Source organism: Erpetoichthys calabaricus, chromosome 5 (genome assembly GCF_900747795.2).
Source record: "Erpetoichthys calabaricus chromosome 5, fErpCal1.3, whole genome shotgun sequence".
Classification (NCBI taxonomy): Eukaryota; Metazoa; Chordata; class Cladistia; order Polypteriformes; family Polypteridae; genus Erpetoichthys; species Erpetoichthys calabaricus.
In genome coordinates, this window is record NC_041398.2 from 42,633,766 (window position 1) to 42,658,258 (window position 24,493).

At 36.6% G+C, this 24,493-nt stretch overlaps 1 protein-coding gene across 1 annotated transcript; it reads left to right on the forward strand.

The window, feature by feature from the left end:
- Positions 1 to 18,273: 18,273 nt before the first annotated feature.
- On the forward strand, positions 18,274 to 22,077 carry noto (notochord homeobox). The gene is made up of 3 exons (XM_028802969.2): positions 18,274 to 19,101; positions 19,194 to 19,378; positions 21,703 to 22,077. Exons 1-3 carry the CDS (start codon positions 18,750 to 18,752, stop codon positions 21,919 to 21,921), a joined length of 756 nt encoding a protein of 251 aa, XP_028658802.1. The 5' UTR covers positions 18,274 to 18,749; the 3' UTR covers positions 21,922 to 22,077.
- The last annotated feature ends 2,416 nt before the right edge of the window (positions 22,078 to 24,493 follow it).

Genomic DNA, 24,493 nt, shown 5'->3' on the forward strand with positions numbered 1-24,493 from the left:
TCAATGATATAACAATTTTTGACTATTCAACAAATTTTGCAGGCACATGCGCTACTGGAGATATAAAGAACTGAGAATTGCTGTCTAAACTGAGATTTAGGATTAATCAGTTTATTAAATTAACAAAACTGAGTAAATTAGAAGAACCATTCTAAAAGAAAAAAAACAGCCTTTTAATGAAGTAGAGTTATCATGTATGTGTAATGATGGGCTGTTTGGAGGCTCAGTTAGGCAGTTAACTTCAGTTTATTACTACCAGAGGCACCATAATCTCACATTGAACTAGGAAAGGAATGAAAATAAATCTGGAGATTTATATTAACTTTGTTAACTTCATAATGTTGGTCAATATTAACATAATTTAAGTTAAAAAACATATCAATTTTTAAACCTACTTAATTCTATTCAGGATTACTGGAATTGGTGCCTTTCCAATCATTAAAAAATGCCATCTTCGATTAAATATACTGTAAGGTGAGCAGAAAAAAAAAAAACAACAAAAGATTCTGTTAGTCAGAACAGTGTGTTTATGAGTGATGGAAGTCTGATTGTAATGTCAACAGAGCAGCAAGAGCTGACACCAGACCAGACACAGTGACTTTAAATAAAAAATGTTTAATATAAAATATATATTAATAATAAAAAAATATGTATGTTCAACTTTAAATCAAATAATTAAATTCCTAAGACTGTAGAATGTCCACCCATTCAAGAACCACAGGACATTCAATAAACTGTGAGGTTTACTTGGAAGGACGAGGGAGAAAAAAAATTTCACTTCTCTTCCTAACATTCTCTTCTACGTAGACCAAACAGAAGGTTTAAATAGTCTTGAGCATTCAACCTTTCATCCTTAGTTGAAATTTCAAAAAGCTAACTGAAATGAATTTAATAAAAGCAAACACATACAATAAATTACAACTGACTTCAACAAACATAATAACGCACAATTTAAAATACAGATTCAAAAGTCCAAACTGCTTCTCCCATGATCCTCTATTCACCAAGAATTTGTTTGGCCTACTTTGACTACAAACCTATGGAAGGAAAATAACTTAAAAATAGGAAACAAAAAGGAATAAAGGTAATAAAATTTATAATTTCAAACATAACACAAGTATAGTGTATGTTAAGCCACATTGTTCAAAGAAGGGATTTGAGCACATGAAGAGACAGATTGTTAGGAGTTACAATGTGTATTATTCTGTTATTTAGGAGTTTTCCAACCAGAAATATATTTTTGTAAAGGGCTAAATGGAGCTCAAATCAGAAAATAAGACAGAGGTCAGAGCCAGATAGCCAAAACCAGAACCATCTATTTGATGAAGATCGATGGGCAAAAATGGCAAATCTGCCTTTAAAATTCAATCTACACAATAAAGACTGCAGAAAATGAAGGGGTCTGAATACTTTCTGAATACACTACATAGGAAAGGCACTATCTTTGATCCCAATAGTGGGATGGATTTTCTTCTCACTTTTCTTACAAAACAAGATATACTATCCTATTTAAGTCTTTAAGAATGACTTTTACACAAATGATGAATATTCAGCAGCTGAAATAAATATGATAGAATGCAAAATGGCAAGACTTTGTGAATCTGCAAGGCTAGAAATTAAAATGATGGATATTGTATGACAAAAGTACTTGCTCCTAAATATGGCATTAGATATTGCCATTTCAACTATTATAACTGTTAATTTTGATCTTGTCAAAGTAATTTAAAGATTGCTTGTGCATTGCTATTTTCCTCTAGTGTTCTACATCCATCCATTGTTAAAACCCACATGATCTAATTATATTCTCAAAGAGAGTCAGAGTCTAGTATGGGCAAAAGGCAGCAACCAAACCTGGAACGGTGCCAATCCATCCAAGGACTCATTCACATATCCACACACATTTCTTCATATCTGGCTAGGATTAGAGTTACCATTGAATTTACTTCATACACCAGCAGGTCAGGATTTACCTGTCAATAAAAATCCTCACAAATGCAAAGAGAACATGTAAACTCTACATAGACACTGATTTAGATTTGAACTCACTTTCTTAAAATTGAATTCTAGCCAATGTTTCAAGGTATTGCCCAGTACTGATACTACTTCTCTTTCTTCTTCTTTTGTGCTGATAATTCTCATCATATCAATAGCAAAAAGTTACTCAATAGTTGCATTTCTAATTTGCATGCAGTTGAATATAAAGTCAAATAACTATCTAAGAATACCTTTGCCTGTTGACATCCTTTGTGTGTGTGCGTGCGTGTGTTTGTGTATGTGTGTAATCAACTGCTCTGCCAAACACAGGTGTTTGAGGCAGTACCTCCAGGTGGGGATTCTGATAATAAACAGGGGAGCGAGACAGAAGAGATCTTAGACTAGGGGAAGAGGTGGGACCGTGTGTCTTGTGGTCGTCTTTGTCTAACTAACCGCATCAGAACAGTGCGTATTTACTTTATCCTTTCTGCAGTGCGGTGTCAGGCAGGGCAAATAATTGGAAAGTTCAGAAGTTAAAGGGAATTACTGTTCCTGCAAATGTTTGAACGTGTTTTAACGGTTATTTAAAGTCTGTGAAGGTGGTTTTTGCAGTAATTCACAGAGATGGAAATAAGTCGAAAGTTTGCAGAGCTGACTTTAATCACCTCCAAGAAAAGAGGACGCTGCGTCTTAAAATAGTGTAAACAAGCAGAAACGTTCTTTAAAGACGCCGCGCTTCTTTTCATCTTGTCCTTTTAAGGTCCCTAATTAGGAACTAATAATAGGAAAATCTACTTTACATTACTAATTTCCCGCAACTCATCTCCGGTGTCCAGGTTTTATACAGCTAACATATGGGACCCGAGACATGGAACTTAGTTAAGAGACAAAAGAATGCAAAAAAGAATGCTTAAACAAAAAGAAGCACAAGAATCTCGACCGAATAACCAAAAGAATCTTCATTTATGGTTGCCAGTAATGACTCAATTTGTTTATTATACTCCTAATGTCTTTGTCATGTTTTAAAATCGGAGTTAACGGAAACAGCAACAGTTCAATTAAGATTCAAGCGTGCACTTTATCGTGACCACACATCATGCTGCAGTACTTAAGGTGTCCTTATAATGCTGAACTAAAAATACACATTATGTGATTATGGTAGTACAACTCTCTGATTTTTAATCGAGAAAAGCATTAATAGGCCTCTAGAATATCAATAAAGGTGCACATCTAATCAGACAATGTTCACCTTTTCACTCAGCCATCCATCCACTTACTGCACCCGCTTTTCAAGTGATGCTTGAATTTTCACACCTCAATACGATGTCTTGTTAAAACAGATCGGGGCGCACATGAAGTCTGTTTTTGCGAAGTTTAATTAACTTCGTACGTTTATTCATTTACGTCCAAATTTAGTTGACGTATTCATTCATTCATTCGCGCACTCATACGTTTCACTATTGAGGATGGTCAATGTATGTATCTATTTTCAAGTTACTTAAACTTAAAATAACATATGTTTGCTGTTAAGTTTTACTTACCTTTTTCTAGTTACATTGACTTAATTTGTTAAATGTCCCACTAGCACAATTAACTTATGCTGAAACAAAGCCATGAAATTATTTTCATTCTTCAGTCTCATGCAGGGACGGGTGTCATTACACACGTATTTTATGTTAATCTTGCTCAAAATTAATACTTTTTTAATCTTCAAAACATGGCATTCCGATTTCCCCAAATGTTATGTATTACAATCCCATATTTGAATAAAGTATTATATTTTGCATAAAAATCCGTTCCTTTTGTTGACAACATTTACTGAGGGATCCCCACACCTTTTTATACTTGGACAGGTTGTTAAAGACTTTTATAAAATTTATTTTTTATTTTCTAAATGGGTTTTGCTGTTATTTTTGTTACATTTTAGAAACACGTTGCGTGTACCGCACATCAGAAAAAATATCTGTTTTATATGTTTCCCATACGACAATGTTAAACTCAAAATAACGCAAAATAAACTTGTTCACTTATACGAATTGAACTACTACAAGCATAACGACATTTAGACTCTATGCATTATTAAATCAAAACACAATTTTCATTCATGTATTGTAAAATAAGTATATATATATATATATATATATATATATATATATATATATATATATATATATATATATATACATATACACAGAATGTATATGCGAGTGTGTGTCTGTGTGTGCGCGTGCGCGTGCGTGTGTGTAAGTTTAATAAAAGGCGTTCATTTTCTTTAATTCTACACGGACATTCATTTCATTTATCTTAGCTACAGTGCATCACTTTTTCCACATTTTGTTATGTTACAGCCTTAGTCCAAAATGGATTAAATTCATTTTTTTCCTCAGAATTCTACACACAACACCCCATAATGACAACGTGAAAAAAGTTTACTTGAGGTTTTTGCAAATTTATTAAAAACAAAAAAACTGAGAAATCACATAAAAGTATTCACAGCCTTTGCTCAATACTTTGTCGATGCACCTTTGGCAGCAATTACAGCCTCAAGTCTTTTTGAATATGATGCCACGAGTTTGGCACACCAATCCTTGGCCAGTTTTGCCCATTCCTCTTTGCAGCACCTCTCAAGCTCCATCAGGTTGGATGGGAAGCGTCGGTGCACAGTCATTTTAAGATCTCTCCAGAGATGTTCAATCGGATTCAAGTCTGGGCTCTGGCTGGACTACTCAAGGACATTCACAGAGTTGTCCTGAAGCCACTTCTTTGATATCTTGGCTGTGTGCTTAGGGTCATTGTCCTGCTGAAAGATGAACTGTCGCCCCAGTCTGAGGTCAAGAGCGCTCTGGAGCAGGTTTTCATCAGGATGTCTCTGTACATTGCTGCAGTCATCTTTCCTTTATCCTGACTAGTCTCCCAGTCCCTGCCGCTGAAAACATCCCCACAGTATGATGCTGCCACCACCATGCTTCACTGTAGGGATGGTATTGGCCTGGTGATGAGCAGTGCCTGGTTTCCTCCAAACGTGACGCCTGGCATTCACACCAAAGAGTTCAATCTTTGTCTCATCAGACCAGAGAATTTTCATTCTCATGGTCTGAGCGTCCTTCAGGTGCCTTTTGGCAAACTCCAGGTGGGCTGCCATGTGCCTTTTACTAAGGAGTGGCTTCAGTCTGGTCACTCTTCCATACCAGCCTGATTGGTGGATTGCTACAGAGATGGTTGTCCTTCTGGAAGGTTCTCCTCTCTCCACAGAGAACCTCTGGAGCTCTGACAGAGTGACCATTGGGTTCTTGGTCACCTCCCTGACTAAGGCCCTTCTCCCCCGATCGCTCAGTTTAGATGGTCGGCCAGCTCTAGGAAGAGTCCTGGTGGTTTTGAACTTCTTCCACTTACGGATGATGGAGCTCTGACATGAGCTATCAACTGTGGGACCTTATATAGACAGGTGTGTGCCTTTCCAAATTATGTTAAATCAACTGAATTTACCACAGGTGGACTCCAATTAAGCTGCAGAAACATCTCAAGGATGATCAGGGGAAACAGGATTCACCTGAGCTCAATTTTGAGCTTCATGGCAAAGGCAGTGCATACTTATGTACATGTGCTTTCTCTATTTTTTTATTTTTAATAAATTTGCAAAAATCTCAAGTAAACGTTTTTCACGTTGTCAGTATGGGGTGTTGTGTGTAGAATTCTGAGGAAAAAAATGAATTTAATCCATTTTGGAATAAGGCTGTAACATAACAGAATGAGGAAAAAGTGATGCGCTGTGAATACTTTCCGGATGCACTGTATGTAAAATTTTCTGAACACAACGTCAATGTGTCATCTTAAAAAGAATGTTTCATTTTAGAACTACTCAGAGAAATTGTGTGGAACCACTGTGCATGATTAAATTCATTTTATTTAACAAATCTTTTTTTTTAAATGTGAATTAGATTATTCGCATCATTTTCAATCTGTCTTGATCCAATTAGGGATTGCAGGAGGCCAGTGTAACGCTGGAAGCAGCTCTGGATAGGATGGTAATCTGTTGCAGGTCATAATATGTTATATACTTTCAATCTCAAAAACAGTTATCTAAATTTTCCAAGCAGCATTGGCCAGAGTGGGCTCGCTCATGCACACATGGTGGCGATTTTCAACAAGCCAGTAGCCTAGCCAACATGTAACTGAAATCATGGAAGCGGCGCTGCAAGCTGCTGTTGTCCTGCCCTGGTTTGTGTATACATGTATGTGCCGTTTTTTATTTTCATTAGGTTTGAATGAAAAAGGCATTAAATGTTGTAAGAAATCACAATATATTTAGAATCTATAATTTTTATAGATTAGGAAATTCTTCAAGTAGTTAGGTTTGAAAATAGTAAAGTTTATTTTGTGCTAAAAAATATTTAAATATCATTACAAAAAATGATGAACACTCATCAGCTAATTAATGTTAAAATGTATAATAGCAATTTAGCAAAGCTTCATGGTTAAATCAATATTTGGAGCTATCTTACATTTCCATCGTCATCAAAGGATTAATCCAATTCAATATCGCAAGAACCTTAGAATATCTCTGCAACATCAAGTGCAAAATAGGAAGCCTGGCCAAACTCACACTCACTCATATATTGGACTTAAGAAGAAAATCAAATTTCTTTGAGAAACACACAGAGAATGTGCAGATTCCATGCAAACACAGTGTCCGTATGCTCAAAAAAAAATTGAAACTTTGAATTACTTAAAAATATTATGTCAAATGGTTCCACATGACAGAGTTGAGTAATTTCAAAAATACTTTATTTAGTAATGTGCACTCAGTTAGTTTATATAGATTACACATAACTTTATTACTGCGGTGGGTTGGCACCCTGCCCGGGATTGGTTCCTGCCTTGTGCCCGGTGTTGGCTGGGATTGGCTCCAGCAGACCCCCGTGACCCTGTGTTCGGATTCAGCGGGTTGGATACTGGATGGATGGATGGATGGATAACTTTATTAAATGCAAATTAGTCTGATACATTCATTTAACTTAACATAGCTATGTTGAACTGATGAAATTTCGATATGTAAAATCAATATAAAAGCAACTGATTCAAGTTAAGTTAGTTTTAATTAATAAAGTATTATTAGTTAAATGAGAATGCCAGGTGTTAATAGAATACACTGTTAAAAAAGAAATTCCACAAACTGTTCAAAGTAATAATGCCTTTATTTCAGCTTTAAAAAACAGTTTTTGAAAACATCTCAAATAAGCTTAGAAATACTCAAAAAGAAACATACAAAATCAACACAATGAGAGCAGAACTATCAAAAATATTGTAGCACCGCTCTGATTTATTAGTATTTTCCAGTCTAAATGAGAGGTGAGCCGTGTGTCTTTACTAGATTCCCAAATATAACAGCAAAATTAAGATTTTACAATATTCACATAACCAAACTCCAACCATGCATCACAAATAAATCAGATTTGCAGAAGTTTAATCGCTCACAAACCAATGCTTGCTGAGTGGGTTTTTTAATCAGGCTTTTTTCCCACTACTTTGTTGGTCTCCAAAAGTTATCATTTATCATGCTGTACAAAAATATTTAATACAATCCACCAAAAAGCAAAAAAAAAAATAAAAAATTAAAGACCAAACTGGTGAATGCAGTTTCATTAAGTAGGGCAGTTTCCTAGATCAACATGATATTGTTCATTAAACAATATTTCCATTTACCAGTCACTTAGACAAATGGAAAAATTCTTTCCAAAAGTTTGTATTGTTAGTATCTGGACTTTGCTTGAAAGTCTATGAGCATCAACTTCCATTATGATTTTCTGAACAAATTGAAAAGTGTACTTGAAGTCAGATGGGTAGTTCAAGTTGTACACCTTGACTAGGATTCCAGCATCCTCTGGAGGATTAACAACGTCTGTGCCTTCATGTCTAATGACATTTTTTCCAATGCCAGTGTGGCTCATTTCTCTTTCAGCATTGACAAAGTCCCAATCCTAAAACATACATGGGCGCAGGGGTTTGACATATCTTAGTGTATTTATGTCATGTGCTGCACAGATAAATTTATGGGAAAAGACTTCATCAAGGACAACAATTACTATTTTACCTCAGTGTCAATTATAATATACAGCCTTCGTGTCAAATACATACACCATCACATTTTACCACACTGGTAACTATCTAGCAAAATAGCTGTAACAACACTATGGTGAAACATTTAGAAGTTAATAGCACTGTTCCACTCAAGATGGCTACATTTGTAGTCTACCTAAAGGAAAATTCTGTTTCAGACTGTATATACTTTTTTTAATTTAGAAAGAATGATTGGGACCAATTACTAAGTACGCCTTTATGAGCTTCCTCGGGACTTTGTTGAGATAAACAGCAAGTGCTTTAAATTGACAAGCTCCCTTTGTTGTCATGGTATTATGCTGAAAAAGGGAAATTAAATATGACCAATCGGCACCTTACCCATATGTAGAAAACAAACAAATGTTCTGTAAACCAGTAGATCAAAAACCTGGTCAATGTCAGCCATTACGTCTGTAATTTTGCATCCTGTTACACCTCCTTTTTTCTGGAAAACTTTGGACAGTTTGCTCATATATTAGTCCGGTTGTGACATACAGTTTGGGGTTAATAGTATGTTAGTGATCTGAGTGAATTCTGTACTTATCTGGAGTTTTAAAAAGATCAAATATTGAGAAATTATAATTAAAAACCCCTTACAGCAGAACATTACAAAGAGGTTTCATTTGATGATAGCATTTAAATATTTGTAAATATATATATAAAACTATATGTATATTTATATATATTATTTATATATATTATTTTACATCATCACTTTTACATAACAATGCAAGATAAATTGAGGACAATAATGACTGACAACCTGTTGGCAAACTTCCTAACTTACAATTAACTACACACAGTTTGTGCTTCTTGTGTGATGTGCCCTGATGAATTACAGGTTTCAAAATCATCTACACAGAGGCACAAAGCCAGTCTAACTTTCTGGCCTGACAAAAATGTATTACTGTTAAAGTGATAACCATATTGATAAGAACTATACTGCTCTCATTTCCTAAATGCCTGCACCCTGCTAAGAACTTTGCTCAATACTGTATATTCTTTTGACTAAGTACCTGTTGAAATGATTTCAGCGTAGGTACATATTGAAAACTTTGATTTGCTTCTGACTCAAATATATATTCAACCGGATCTATGACTTAAAAAATTTCCCTGTAATAATGTCTTCGTTTCAAAGCAGTTGCTAGTGGGCCATCTTTTGACATACTTGTCAGCAATGAGTTAAGTGAGGATATTGCACAGGTCAGTTCTTTAATGACAAGTTGGTCCAAAAAGAGATAGTGGTTTTTAAAGGTATCTAAAATAGCTTTCTTTGAGATGGGCAATGATACAGAGCTCATCAAGTACTGTACATCAATGACTAACTCCTCAGTTGATATACAGTTAGGTCCATAAATATTTGGACTGAGACAACTTTTTTCTAATTTTGGTTCTGTACATTACCACAATGAATTTTAAATGAAACAACTCAGATGCAGTTGAAGTGCAGACTTTCAGCTTTAATTCAGTGGGGTGAACAAAATGATTGCATAAAAATGTGAGGCAACTAAAGCATTTTTTTTTTAAACACAATCCCTTCATTTCAGGGGCTCAAAAGTAATTGGACAATTGACTCAAAGGCTATTTCATGGGAAGGTGTGGGCAAGTCCATAGTTATGTTATTATCAATTAAGCAGATAAAAGGCCTGGAGTTGATTTGAGGCATGGTGCTTGCATGTGAAAGATTTTGCTGTGAACAGACAACAAGTGGTCAAAGGAGCTCTCCATGCAGGTGAAAGAAGCCATCCTTAAGCTGCGAAAACAGAAAAAACCCATTCGAGAAATTGCTACCATATTACGAGTGGCAAAATCTACAGTTTGGTACATCCTGAGAAATAAAGCAAGCACTGGTGAACTCAGCAACGCAAAAAGACCTGGACGTCCACGGAAGACAACAGTGGTGGATGATCGCAGAATCATTTCCATGGTGAAGAGAAACACCCCTTCACAGCAGCCAACCAAGTGAACAACACTCTCCAGGAGGTAGGCGTATCGATATCCAAGTCTACCATAAAGAGAAGACTGCATGAAAGTAAATACAGAGGGTGCACTGCAAGGTGCAAGCCACTCATAAGCCTCAAGAATAGAAAGGCTAGATTGGACTTAGCTAAAGAACATCTAAAATAGCCAGCACAGTTCTGGAAAAACATTCTTTGGACAGATGAAACCAAGATCAACCTCTACCAGAATGATGGCAAGAAAAAAGTATGGAGAAGGCGTGGAACAGCTCATTATCCAAAGCATACCACATCATCTGTAAAACACGGTGGAGGCAGTGTGATGGCTTGGGCGTGCATGGCTGCCAGTGGCACTGGGACACTAGTGTTTATTGATGATGTGACACAGGACAGAAGCAGCCGAATGAATTCTGAGGTGGTCAGAGACATACTGTCTGCTCAAATCCAGCTAAATGCAGTCAAATTGATTGGGCGGTGTTTCATGATACACATGGACAATGACCCAAAACATACAGCCAAAGCAACCCAGGAGTTTATTAAAGCAAAGAAGTGGAAAATTCTTGAATGGCCAAGTCAGTCACCTGATCTTAACCCAATTGAGCATGCATTTCACTTGTTGAAGACTAAACTTCAGACAGAAAGGCCCACAAACAAACAGCAACTGAAAGCCGCTGCAGTAAAGTCCTAGCAGAGCATTAAAAAGGAGGAAACCCAGCATCTAGTGATGTCCATGAGTTCAAGACTTCAGGCTGTCATTGCCAGCAAAGGGTTTTCAACCAAGTATTAGAAATGAACATTTTATTTCCAGTTATTTAATTTGTCCAATTACTTTTGAGCTCCTGAAATGAAGGGATTGTGCAAAAAAAAATGCTTTAGTTGCCTCACATTTTTATGCAATCGTTTTGTTCACCCCACTGAATTAAAGCTGAAAGTCTGCACTCCAACTGCATCTGAGTTGTTTCATTTAAAATTCATTGTGGTAATGTACGGAACCAAAATTAGAAAAAAGTTGTCTCTGTCCAAATATTTATGGACCTAACTGTAGTTGGAACATGGAAATAGTTTTCTAGTTTTAGCAAACTACATGCATATGTGAGCCCTATGCTCTTTGACAAATCTAGTGTGTCATTTTAATTTTCAATATCATTATCAGAGTCCTGCGGTGGGTTGGCGCCCTGCCCCGGGGATTGTTTCCTACCTTGTGCCCTGTGTTGGCTGGGATTGGCTCCAGCAGACCCCGTGACCATGTAGTTAGGATATAGCAGGTTTGATAATGGATGGATGGATGCTGGACTATCAGAATCTTCATTACTTTTACCACATTCATTTGACACTTTGTCATCAATTATGTTTTCAGCCAAATATTTAGTCTCCCTTACAATCCCTAATTTAAAATTCTGAAATATATATGGATCTTTCTGTTTTTTATGGGACTTAATAGTGTCATAACCATTTGTCTGGAAAGAACAGTCTGCAAACATGCATTGTACTGTTTTGTGACTCTTAAGATGGTTGTTGCTGTGACAGAATGCTTGTATGGATAAAGATTCCTACGACCTTAATGGCCCTGAGCTAACCTGTAATGCTTTAATAGGGGAGACCTAGATGACACCTAGATGACACCGCAATCCTCACATTGTCACAATCCCTTTTCTGTGAGTAAGAGAAAAATTAGTTGAACTATTTACTATACATTCCCAAGTTCATTCAAACATTCTTCCACGCATGTCTATGCAAGGCAACCCAACTAGTTAGGTAAAGAATGGCACAAAAGTAAACTTACATGAAGCTAAAATGGGTGACACAGATAGCTGTAACTACAATACAGAGGCCAGCCAAAGACAAGCAATTTAGCTTTGTAGCTTACAGACTAATTTAATTAAATGCATACACAGACCAAATATTGCTAGCTACCAAACCGAGCAAGTATGTTTTATGTCAGCAAAAGTTATTCATACAATTATTATAAAACTAACGCATACCGGTATTTCGAAGGATAACCATAGAATCCGTGTGAAAAGAGTTTATTTTTATCTCCTGTAGCCGACGGCGATAAGCTGAGAGAGCGGGAAAGTGCAAACAGACAGGACAAGACACAGGCAGGAACTACGGTGTGCACAAAGGAACAATAATCCTACGTTCCTGGAAAGAATTGCGTTTTACATGATAACGGTGTTTGAACCAAGAACTCGGACGTTGTGAGGAAGCAGGGTTGACCACTTGGCCACCTTGATTACACGCTGCTGAGAAAAAGTATGTGCCCCCTAATATCTTATCATTGCAGTTCTTTGACACAGAATGTTTCTTGGTCATTATCTTAAATTCGACAGATAAAAGCCACCTGAGCGTTCATTACAAAATAATAGGCTTTCCATGATCTTTCACAGTCGAATCATTCTTGTCTTTTCCAGTTACCAGTACAGTCCAGGTAAAAATCGGTGTCACGAAATGACACCCTGCCCAATGTTGCCGGGATAATTTTGATGCACTGTTTTTGAGATTGTAGATATAAAACATCATCCGGTTTTAAGAACAAACGTTAATTGACCATCTTCAGAATTAATATGGACCAATCTAGTGCATCTTCACTGAAATTGGCCCATTAACTTTTGTTCTGTATCATTTTTTTTTCAATTTCTCCAACTCACAAGCTAAATTTTTATTTTTCGAACTGCCTTTGGTATCTTTTTCTAATGATCTATTTGCTCTTTTATGTACCTATTCTTTCAGTTGTTTAGAAACTCGTATTATTACTTCTGCTACTACTGTTATATTACTACTATAATAATTCTAGTAATAATAATAACACAACATCATTTTTTATTGTGATATTAAAACAAACAAAATATTCAAATTATATCTCAGTCTATCAATTTAATATATGGTATTTTTACTTTTCTATCTAATGTCAAACCGCAGTTAGTGTAGTGTATGAATGATATTAAAAACAACATGCATTGCCGCTATTTTATGTTTAATATTCATGCTTTCAGTAATTTTAGAAATGTGTCTGCTACCTTAATCCTACCGTATTAAGATGAATGTTCGGGGAAAGAGATATTCTTTATAAGAAAACATACAAGAACTATAAGGATTGAAGTGAATTTTACATAGCGATATTCATAGCCATCAACATCACAAGACGCTTTAAAGTACAGTTCACACGAGCCCAGTGTAAACTTTTTAGATTGTCAAGGTTAAATCATTTAATTTTAAAAGATTAGTAATGTCAAATACATGCATTTATTTATTTGGTTGGTTATTTATTTATTTAATTTATTTAATGAGCTTCTGTAAAAGGCCAAATTTCTCCCAAGACGACAAATAAATCTCTATATCAATTTTAATTATATCGTGCCATTCTCATCTATTTTAATTAGACAGATATATTCTCGTGATTCTGTCTTTCTATCTAAACATATTCTCATGCGGCCGGTTTTTCTGATGTGGGTATGGTGTAGTATAGAGTAAAGCTAAACTTTTTGTTTCCCTTTTATATTGCTTTACATTACAGATTTTGATGTGGCATTTATGCGGAATGTATGGAAAATGCACACTTATACAAATACTTACTCAAGAAACCAAACAATAAAAGAACCCCAATTTGAAATGACCACTGGAAACATAGTTAGTTGCTTAACAATTTATGGAACCGAACCTGTGATATCTACATCATAAGACATTTTCACTTCAAAATGCATATCAAGGCTTGAAGAAATGTCCATCTCACCAAGTCATGGATTTGCATTTCTCTCAAAAGATGTACGGGTCATCTATATAACGTTTTTTTGCAGTAAAATACGTGTGACTTTGAAAAGTTTCCGCACTTTTTTAAACTCTATTTATTAAGAGTTTCAAAAACAAATTACATCACTTTTCTATAGTCACTTTCTATTGCGATGTAATTTTCCCAGCGTCGTACCAGCTTTTTAATGCCCAATTACTACTCATCCCACCTTCACCGTTTCCAACGAAAATATAAAAGTGCGGAAATTTTTTGAACATCCATCTTATCAACTCTGAAAGCGCAGGGTTAAAGACTTTCTTAGTGAGTCACAATTGATACCGAGCTCAACGTCCCTACCCATATACTTGTGCTTAAAAAAAGAGAGTTTAGCTGAGTGAACGGCTTTGCCCGCATGGTCTTGAAACTGGCGGGGATCTTACAAACCGTTGCTCCTAAATTTCATGAGAATAGAAAGTGCCATATCTCACTAGAGTGCTTTAATTAGCAGATCAACCCCTACATTAGAGGGGGTGATTTGGATTAGTTGAGTGGCAGTTTGTTAAATTAGCAGTCAGTCATCTGAAAAGTAAACATCTCTGACCGTTCACGCCTTGATGACCACTTTAATATGCAGGCGATGCTGCAGCTGCCCACACTGCTCTGGCTCTCCGGCTTGTACTTTTTTAACGCAGTCCTGCTCTGTCTGTCCGCGTCCATTTCATAATAAATTACGATGGCCACGCACTCCCACAATTAACTTCTGGGTGCTGTGAAGTAAGGCTCAAAACGTTGGTACGCAACGGTATGAACATTAAAGCAAGCATAATATATGGCAATTCTTTATTCGAAGCTTTATATATTGTATAAGTATACACGAGCAACAGCTTTATTTTATTTTCACTAAATCGTTGCGACTTTTTTTGACAGTCACGTAACGGGATATCTGCAGGTGTGGTCCAGGGGTGTGAGTTTTCCCAGCTCGTTAGAGAAGGCGTAAAATGAAAGAATTTATAGCTAATGGCCATCTGAATCCCATCAAACCCGCATTTTCACCGAGTAAAGCCGTTATGGTAAAGCTGTAGGTGAGAATCCCACTTTCCTTTGTGTGGACGTTTCGGTCTAGAATTCAAGGACAGAAACAATTTTAATTGTTAACGTTAGGATGGAAGTGAAGTAAAAAAAAAAAAAACAGGACAGCGTTTTTTAACTTAATGATCGCGTGTTAACTGGACTTACTGTGAACCCGTTAAAAGCTTCTCCTTAGAAAACCAAAATCAGTAATTGTTAATTTTATATAGGATGCTAACATTTTTATTTCATTGCATCTCAAATCAGCCACTATACTCTTGAAAACTCTTTAATGGCACTACTGGGTTCAGTGGCACCTGTTAGAACCATTGCTTGACAAAGAACTGTTTCATTCTGTGAATGGTTCTTTGTATAGAAGTTGGCTTTTTAGGCTTTGAAAAGAATACAAATAAGTGGACAAAACATAAATCTTTAGTGTATGATAGGACACCAGACAGGATAATGGAAGGATAAGAAAGACTGAACGCCTGTGTCACTGCCTGCAGCAAGAGACTTTAAAAATCAGAAACCTACTAGTATTTCAAAAATCTGTTATCATCAGTTCATGGTCATCTACTGATCTAAAAAAAAGGTTATTTCTTTAACCTGCATGTGCCAAAAGTGTGTACCTTGTATGAATGTAGCAGTGAGCATTTCCGTAAATGGGTTATTAGACGGTTCAGGTTTGCTCCCGGCTTGCAGCTGATTAAGCGACCCCTATGTTCTATTATTACAAAATTCTCACAGTCCAATTCAAGGTCGCATTTGGTGAAAGTTCATCATGTTAATGCTTTGGGCAAGGCAGAAAACAGCCGTGGAGCGTGGACAGGATTCTAGTCCATTAGAAGTTCACTCACACACATACTTACACTCGACCATTTTACAGTCGCCAGTCCACCTGACCTGCTGGTCTTTGTGGCGGTGGGAGAAACATCCAAACATACAGACACAGGGAGTGAGCTTCCAATCTCATAGTGCAAACGATGAACACGGGATCCGAACTGTTAAGCGGCAGCGCTACACAGCGCACCACTCATTAATTATTATTATTATTATTATTATATTAATAATATAAAATATTATTATATTATTATTAATAATAATAAAAATTAATAAAGGCTTTCGGTGTGGCGCATTGGTTAAGGCTTTGGACTTCAAATCTTGAGGATCTGCGTTTAAATCCCAGCACTCGTAACTCTGAGCAAGTTACTTCACCCGCTTGAGCTCCAATTGGAAAAAAACAAAATTGTATCTCAAATGTTGTAAATCGCTTTGGATAAAAGCGTCGGCCAGATAAGTAAAATTTCACACCGCCTGAAATGTCGCTGCCCTACAGAGAAAGAGTGTGTAAGTTGTATTATAAGTTTAATATTGTTTGTTTGGGACTGCACTTAGCGTCTATGCAAAAATTGTTTGCAAATTAATTGAAGATAACAAGGATTTAAAAATGATATACCATTCAAAAAAAAAAATCGGCATATCCCAAAAAAGAAGTATGATTTAATGGCAAAAGACAAAAAGCAACAGATATGCCGAGTAACGAAGTAATAAAAGCCAAGCGAACAAGTCTGAAACAAGTCTCACAGCTTCAACCAAGGAGGTACAAATACTCGGGCTGTTGGAGTTTCCAGATGTGGAAAGTTTGCACGTGTTCTTCCCTCACATGCGTGTTAAGTTAATTGATGATCCTAAATTATCATTATTGTGCCATGTATTGTGCTGCCACCAGAGTCAGTGTTCGTTCATGCAGATTCTGCACTGAAAGACAATTCGGAAGGGTCCAGAATGAATCTTTACTTAGATCTGTAAAATATTCCAAATAACTAGGAATAGATGGTAACACATTTATGAAATACCAATATGCTGCATACAGTACAGTACGCTTCTCAGAATGAAATGGTGATTTGTCAGTAATGAACCACACAACCCAGTACAGAACCACAATGTGGCATTAAAGAGCCATGATTTATAAGAGTGTGCATAAATATGTAGACCAATGACTTGGCACCAGTCCCTTATCTGCATGAGCCTGATAATCAATGATATAGTACTTGAGATTTTACTTCTACAATTGAAGTTACTAAAGCATTTCGGACATTTTGCTTTCACCCGCTAGTGCTGAAGGGCGCAAGGCAGGAACAAATCCTGGACAGGGCGCCAAGACATCATAGGGCCATCTCCATCGTATACAATTAATATAAAAGGGTAAGCACTCGAGTCAGTATTTCTTGTAAAATTTTGATTCATGTTAAGACTTTATTGGGACCTTGTTATTAAACATTGACTCGTAATTGTGGCTATTAGACATGGTGCAGTGTTGATATTATTTAATGAAAGTAATATGTGAACATATTCTTTATAAAAATGAATGCCTAAAGTTTTTTTTACTATTATCCAGATTAATACATTTCATTAAATGATTTAATATTTTTTTAAAAAAACACATACACATTGGGTAGAGATGGGCACCAACTAGTGGAGAGCAGGACAAAATAGACCGGGATTTGTGACTTGCAGCAATATAAAGGTGAAAATAAATGTACATGATGGGATACTCGTGTAGTTCAAACTAATGTAGCAACAGATGTTTTCTTTTACGAAATATACAAAAGATAACTCGTGACCCTAAAAAGCTGATTCTGCACTTATTTCGGCCGCAAAACCATACACCACTGATTTATTAGCACGTTAGAAAACTGACAAGAGTATTAAAGTTATTTCTACATTGTCCTGTTATACATTTACAGTTCATCGCATAAAACACTGTTGCTAAAGACATTCATGTGTGTTGCTGAGCGAATTTAAAGTTTATTTTCTAAGAGGTGATGTGAACATTATGCATATCAATTTTAAACATCAATGTCTGTAATGGTACGCCAATTGGATTATGTTTTATTTTTGTAATGTGATTCATACATTAAATACAACTAAAGAAAATCCAGTGCTTTCGCATTGCTGATAAGTATAGCTTTTATTGGTTGTTACCGTTTCTTTTCTTTTTTTCCCCAGAATATTAAATAAGAAATAAAATATTAAATAAATATGAAAATAGAAACGAGACATATGTGAAGCGAAATACTTTTTCAGATGTCTTACAGTGTTATTTGTTTTTAACTTTTCTCTGTCTAAAATTGGTCATTGCATGTAAGCAAGCTTTACTTTGTAATATTCATTTCTTTTGTATTCAGCTATAACATCTCATTTAATAATTTTAACTCGGCTTCTAAACAGGTATAGATTACTTTATTCAGTCTTCACCGGGTGAATTGATGGATGGAATTACATTTAGGCCTATAATATGCAGTGTGTTATTTATTTCCAACGTATAACATAAAAAAATCAGAAAACTGTTTTTTCTTAATTATAGAAAATGCACAATGGCACTAACCAGCTAGACACAGTTTCCTATAATGCGATTCCTCCGTCGACTTTGCTCTCCAAGGGCGAAACTATTTGTTCCGCCGCTTGTTCAACATCTGTCAGCTGGCTTTGAGAATTAAGACACGAAGTAAGATGATTATGTAACATCAAGGCTTTCGCAGCGGTAATGATTGCTTTTGGAGATGGGCCCTTTCAGGAATCTGCACAAGCCGCAACCCCCACTTAACCTGAAAGAAACTCCTGTGTGCACGAGGTTTCGACAGCATCTTGTTATGGACACGGCCATTAAGATATTGACAGTCACAGCATGTTGCAGGTCAATCAATTAATTGGATCCCTTATTGGGCCGGTCGTTTTTTTTCGCATGTGCTACTTAAGACGTGAAAGGCTTAGCGGGGGTCTGTTAACACTTCGAGGCAGAGGGCTGCTATAAGAAGAGCTCATCCTGACTCTGGACAAGCATACGAGCCAATTCAGCAAACCCCTTGGATCTAAAAACAAGACGACTTGGGCAGTACTTGGGCATGGCTTTTGAAAATCGTGGATATCTGCTCCGACCTTATGCGTCTCTTTATCCCGAATACCCTGTCAGCAGACAGGTCACATCGAAACCGGTCTCTAGAAAATCTTTCACCATCGACTCACTGCTGGCAACTCCCGAGTCAAACTCATCGTTGGAGAGACCAAGCTCTTTATGCAGTGCAAGGAAGTGCCCGCTTCCCGCATCGGACTTTACAGCTGAGGTGCCCTTATATGCTCCACTGCCAACACATCTGTACCCATCGAGTCCAGTTCCAGCACAGTCTGGCTACCCAGTGTACTACTGCCCGCCCTTCGGCTATGCAGCACCCTATCGTGGAGCAGTCTTTCCCAACGGTAAGCACAGATGCGTAATAATCAGAACAGTGCTGTTTAAAACTGTTTACATGTACTCCGGTGTGCTGATGTTCGCATCTTATCTCTTACAGATACCCACCTGTCTAAACACGGCCTTCATTCTCTTCGAACCAAGGCTGGCAAGTCCAAGAGGGTGCGTACGATATTCACCAATGAGCAGCTCACCCGCCTGGAGAAGGAGTTTGCCCGGCAGCAGTACATGGTCGGGTCGGAGAGGTTCGTGTTGGCCTCCGCGCTGCACCTCACCGAGGCTCAGGTGAGTACCTCCGTTTTTCAGATTCCAAGCCATGATCACAGAATGGAGGAATGGGTACATCAGCTTTCAGCGTTAGAGATATTTAGTTGGCAAGTTGGGGTTGAGAAACCCGTCAAAGCATCTCGATAGCCAGCAGCAAGTATACCACAAAACCACTCAAAACCATAAAAAACGTAAAACCGAATTGAACTGCAGTATCTTTTTAATTAAGATTTGAAAGAGTAAATTGCAAAGGGCATTAATTTTTAAATATCTGCTTTGTTTTAACTGTTTCATTGTATTATTACGATTATTACTGTTATTACTATTTTTCTAACTATAATGAGCTTTTTGAACTTGAGTTGTCAATATGAAGTGCACTATAATGATTACATTTACTGTATTTAAAACACTATTATTTACATACTTCCAAGAGTTCATTTCATTGCACTGAATATATATGTTTTACTGTAGACTATTGTCCTTGATCCATAAGAAAAGTTAACGTGGTCCTCTGAGCAACTATATACCGGTTTATTGTTATATAATTCAACAGTGGTCAGTAGGTGTCATGGCAAAAACATATGGTTATTTATTACAATTAAAACATTGCAATTTTTTAGTTACAAGTTTTTTGAACAGTATACTATTTTTAATGATATAATAATATTTAGTGGTGCAGCTTTCTCACTGAAAGGAGACCAGGTTCATGTCCCAGGTGCTCCCTGAATGGAGTTTGCATGTTCTACCTATGTCCATGTGGGTTTCCTCCCAAAATTCAAAGACACGCCGGTCAGGTGGACTTACAAAGCTAAATTGCCCTAATTTGTGTGTGTGCCATTATGTTTGTTCAACCTGTGATGGACTGGTGCCCTATCCAGGTATTGTTCCTGACTTGTGCCTGATTCGTGCTATTCTGTTAATGGTGACACAGTCATCAGCTGTAGAATGTGCAGGTGCTCTGGGTAATCTTTTGGAAATGTACTATATAAATTAATGTTGCTGCTGGGATAGGCTCCAGCCTCTGCACTACCCTGCTCTGGATAAGCAGATTTGAAATATGGAGGGATTTTTAACTTCCTCTGTCCATTCAAGTTCCAAGCTGGAGTACAGACCCTCCATGTCACATTGGTATATAAGGTCAGAACTTTTCCTGGACACAAATTCAAGTTACTTACTACTTAATGTAAAGCTTATGAGTTGTGCATGTCCACATATTTTGTAATTGTTAAAATGCAGTACCTCACAAACTAGAACTATACCATTAAAAATAAAGTTGCTAAAGTGGTTCTTCAGAGTGATGCCATAGGAGGACCATTTTTAATTCCAAACTGAACTACCCACATGAAGATCCAGGAAGAACCTTTTAATTAGATTTGTAACAGACTCCATAAATAACTGAGTAAATAATAACAGATTTGTGAAATAGTAAATACCATTTACATTTTCTTTTTCTGTTAGTATCCTGCTGGTAGCATATCATTCACTAAAGATTTGTGTGTTGTCCACATATGATGAAGTTATTCAAAGTCCAAAGAACCAATTTCATATCTAAAGAACCTTTTCCAGATTGAAATATTTCTTTGTTAAGCAATAAGGATCCATAAAAGCCAGTAAAGTTCATTACAGAACCAAAATTATTAAGAATGTAGATGGCTTAAGATCTTGTTAAAAGTATAAAAAAAAAAAAAAAATCTACATTCAGCAAGACCTCAGAGCACCAACAGTGATATCCACACACAGGTGCACACTCACACATACTGAAAAACTTGCTTGTACAGACAGCAACAGTCCAAATCAGTAATGTAAAGTACATTACAGGTGGCATTAGTGTTTCACAGAGCCATCATCCTAAGTTTGAATCCATTTCTCACTTGTTGCCTATATAAAATTTACATTTTATCCCTGTACTCAATTCTTCAGCCCCTATTTTAAAAAACATGGTTAGGTTACTCCACAAACCCCAAATGGTCTTGTGTGAGTGGGCCCTGTGATGCACTGGTATTCAGTTCAGGGCTGGCTCCTACTCAGTGATGCCAGGAAGGGCTCTGGCAATTGGATTCAGTGGGTTTGAGAATATTATGTTACTGTATGTTCTGTACTTTACAACACAGATATTTGGCAAAGGATGATATGAGAAAAATGAACTTGCAAGTTAATAGATAAATCAATTAATGTGAATGCACATTTATGATTATTATTCTCAGTTGTAAATAAGCACGCTTCATTTGTTAGCCAGTAAGGCCCTGATACATGTACTTTTCCATGCCCTGGCATTAAAATGTATGTTAACTGGGATTAGTGTGCTGACTACTCATGTTATTTTTCTTATCTATTAAAAACAGGTGAAAGTCTGGTTTCAAAATAGACGAATCAAATGGAGGAAGCAGTCACTGGAACAACAACAAGCCAAACTGGCAAAACTGGGCCTCTCAGTCCCCCAGCCCAGCCCAGGCTCCCAAGGCCATGGGGATGATGATGACGAGGGGCATGAAGATGACGAAAATGATTCTTCGGTGGGATCTTCCGATGAACTGGACGTCTGCTTGTCAAGCCCATCTTAATTCAACTTTTCACTTTAACATGGACTCTATACTTGTGCATAAACTACAGTACTATAGTATTTTATTTGTATATATGTAAATAATATATTAAATGTGGAATGTGTTTGCATTAGCAAAGAATACATCCTCAGAGTTTAATAAATTATGAACTTCTTTCTAAATATACTTTTGTCGAAGAGAATATATCTTTTTATTCGCTTTAATCTATATATAATATGTTTATAAATAAACAAATTCAGGACAAGTAGTTTTCTGTGTTATTTTATTATACAGTAGAATGATGAGACATGTGAGATTTGACCATTTTTTGAACGCAAGTTCAGATTTCTCTATTAAGGAAAATGTGTTTTATCAAAACTTTCGCACAGTGGGTAGAACTGCCAACCCCCCAAATCCCCCCCCCCCCCCCATCATCCTAATTCAAATTCCATGCCTGAATATTATCTGTACATGAGATTCTCCTCATCTGAGTGTGGGTTTTCTTCTGGCTGCATCAGATTTTATGACACATCTACAAAGACGTCATTCCAAATTGGTCTTGTGTGGGTATGCACGAGTGGTCCCTGCAATTGAGTGGAATCCTGAACTGGGCTGTTTCCAGTGCTGCATGGATAGGCTCCTGCTTCTCAACAATCTTACATTGGATTAAGCAGATTTGAGAATATTCTATTTCAGCAATGTAAAATTCACTGTGCAGTTAAAACAAATTGGCATCTCATTTCCCATCTTTTTAAACTTTTACAGTATTAATGTTAATTTGCCAAAGTCACGAAAAAGGAAGTTGCCTCTTTTACCTTAATGCTATTTTTCACCTTTTATGAGTTTTTTTGGATGCTTTTATTTCTATTATCATCTAGAAAGAATCTGTGTCAGTTCAGATTAGACAGAAGACTGTCCTGGAACAGTTCTAGATAGACTACACTGAGAAAGAAGAATACAAATGGGTAATAATGGCAAAGTATGAGTTTAATATTAAAAATGTACAAATGTTCAATTAAAAAATAAGTGGCCAACATATGAAAGTATGGCAATAATTAAAACCAACATGTTTGTTCATCTCTCCATTTCCAGGGTCACAGGGAGACAAAGCTTGTCTTGGCTGCAGAACAGTAGAATTCTTAATATTCACAAAGGTGACATTGTATATTTTATACCAGTAATGGCGTACTGCACGATAACGTGCAGTGAATACGCCTGACTTATGCATTCCTAGTTTTCATCCTCTTTCTCTGTATGTTTAGCATTCGTTTGCTCAGAGGTTGATGCGCTTGCTGCTTCCTGAGCAGCTCTTCTTTTCTCCACCCTAGTGGCCCGCTGCTTCTCTTATTTCGTCGGCATCTTTTCGCATTAAAACTGATTGTTAGTTTTTGTGTTGCAATTACTTAGTACGTTTTTCTTAATTTTTCAGTTAAGCTGGCACTGAAGTCTTCAATCTGCCTCAAGAATGATTAAAGATATGATGAGGTAGGGGAAGTGACTGCGAAGATGGTAGGGAATGAGAACGATGAACATACGCATGCGCCGCACGGCCTCCCTGCTGCGCGCTGCCGAGAGTTGATTCTACAATAAAATAAAATAAAAATAACAAGAGTAATAAAAATCATCACCCCGAAAGCAGATAGTAGACATCACGTAGTATATGTGTACCAAATTTCAGGTTAATAGGTGAAACGGTGTGCGAGCTACAGGTGATTTAAAATCCTGGACAGACAAACGAACAGCCACGGTAGCATATTATATATAAAGATTTGTTGTTTACTTGTCAGGTGTTGTGACTAACAACATGATCAGTAATACTGCTGCCTCACACTTCTGTGGGTTCCTGATTTCAAGTCCAATCCTTGCAGTCTTAATATTGGGTTTACATAAAGAGAAGCATTGGAGGTAACAACTTTCCTCACAACTATAAAATCTTTGGTATTACATTTTAATGGTTCTAGTCAGTAAATTTACACTGCAACGTTTTTATATGCTAACATTCAATATTACAAAAGTGTGGTAATAGACATAGTAAATCAGTCAAACAATAACAGTAGATGTGAAAAATAATGGATTTTTGACTATTTGAAAATGAAATATAAAGGTGAAAGAAAAATACATTGATTAGCTGATAATTGTGACTACATCTTTAGTAACAGCAATACAAGGAACACCTGAAAATGCTCCATTAACAAAGTGATTTTTAATTCACCTATGAGCAAAAAAGCAAGAAAAAAGTAAATCTAACATAAAATGTATGTCAATTTCCTTTATTCATTCATTTAATTTTTTATCACATTTCAATCCATTTCTTCAGATCCTTACCTACTCAGTCTTGGGAGAAGGGTTATTGGAATGAAGGAAAAGTTGCAAAACAGACATCAGTTTTGAATAAGAAGACATTCAGCAGTTCAACATGGAGGGTACACTTGTTCATAAGTGTTTAAGAAGTTTAAAGGTGGTAAACATCCTGATAATATATTTGTAGACATTTGGGAGGAAACCAAGGCCTTTAATTCTATCTATATGTCTATGATATAGTGCCTTTCAATCTATCTATCTATCTATCTATCTATCTATCTATCTATCTATC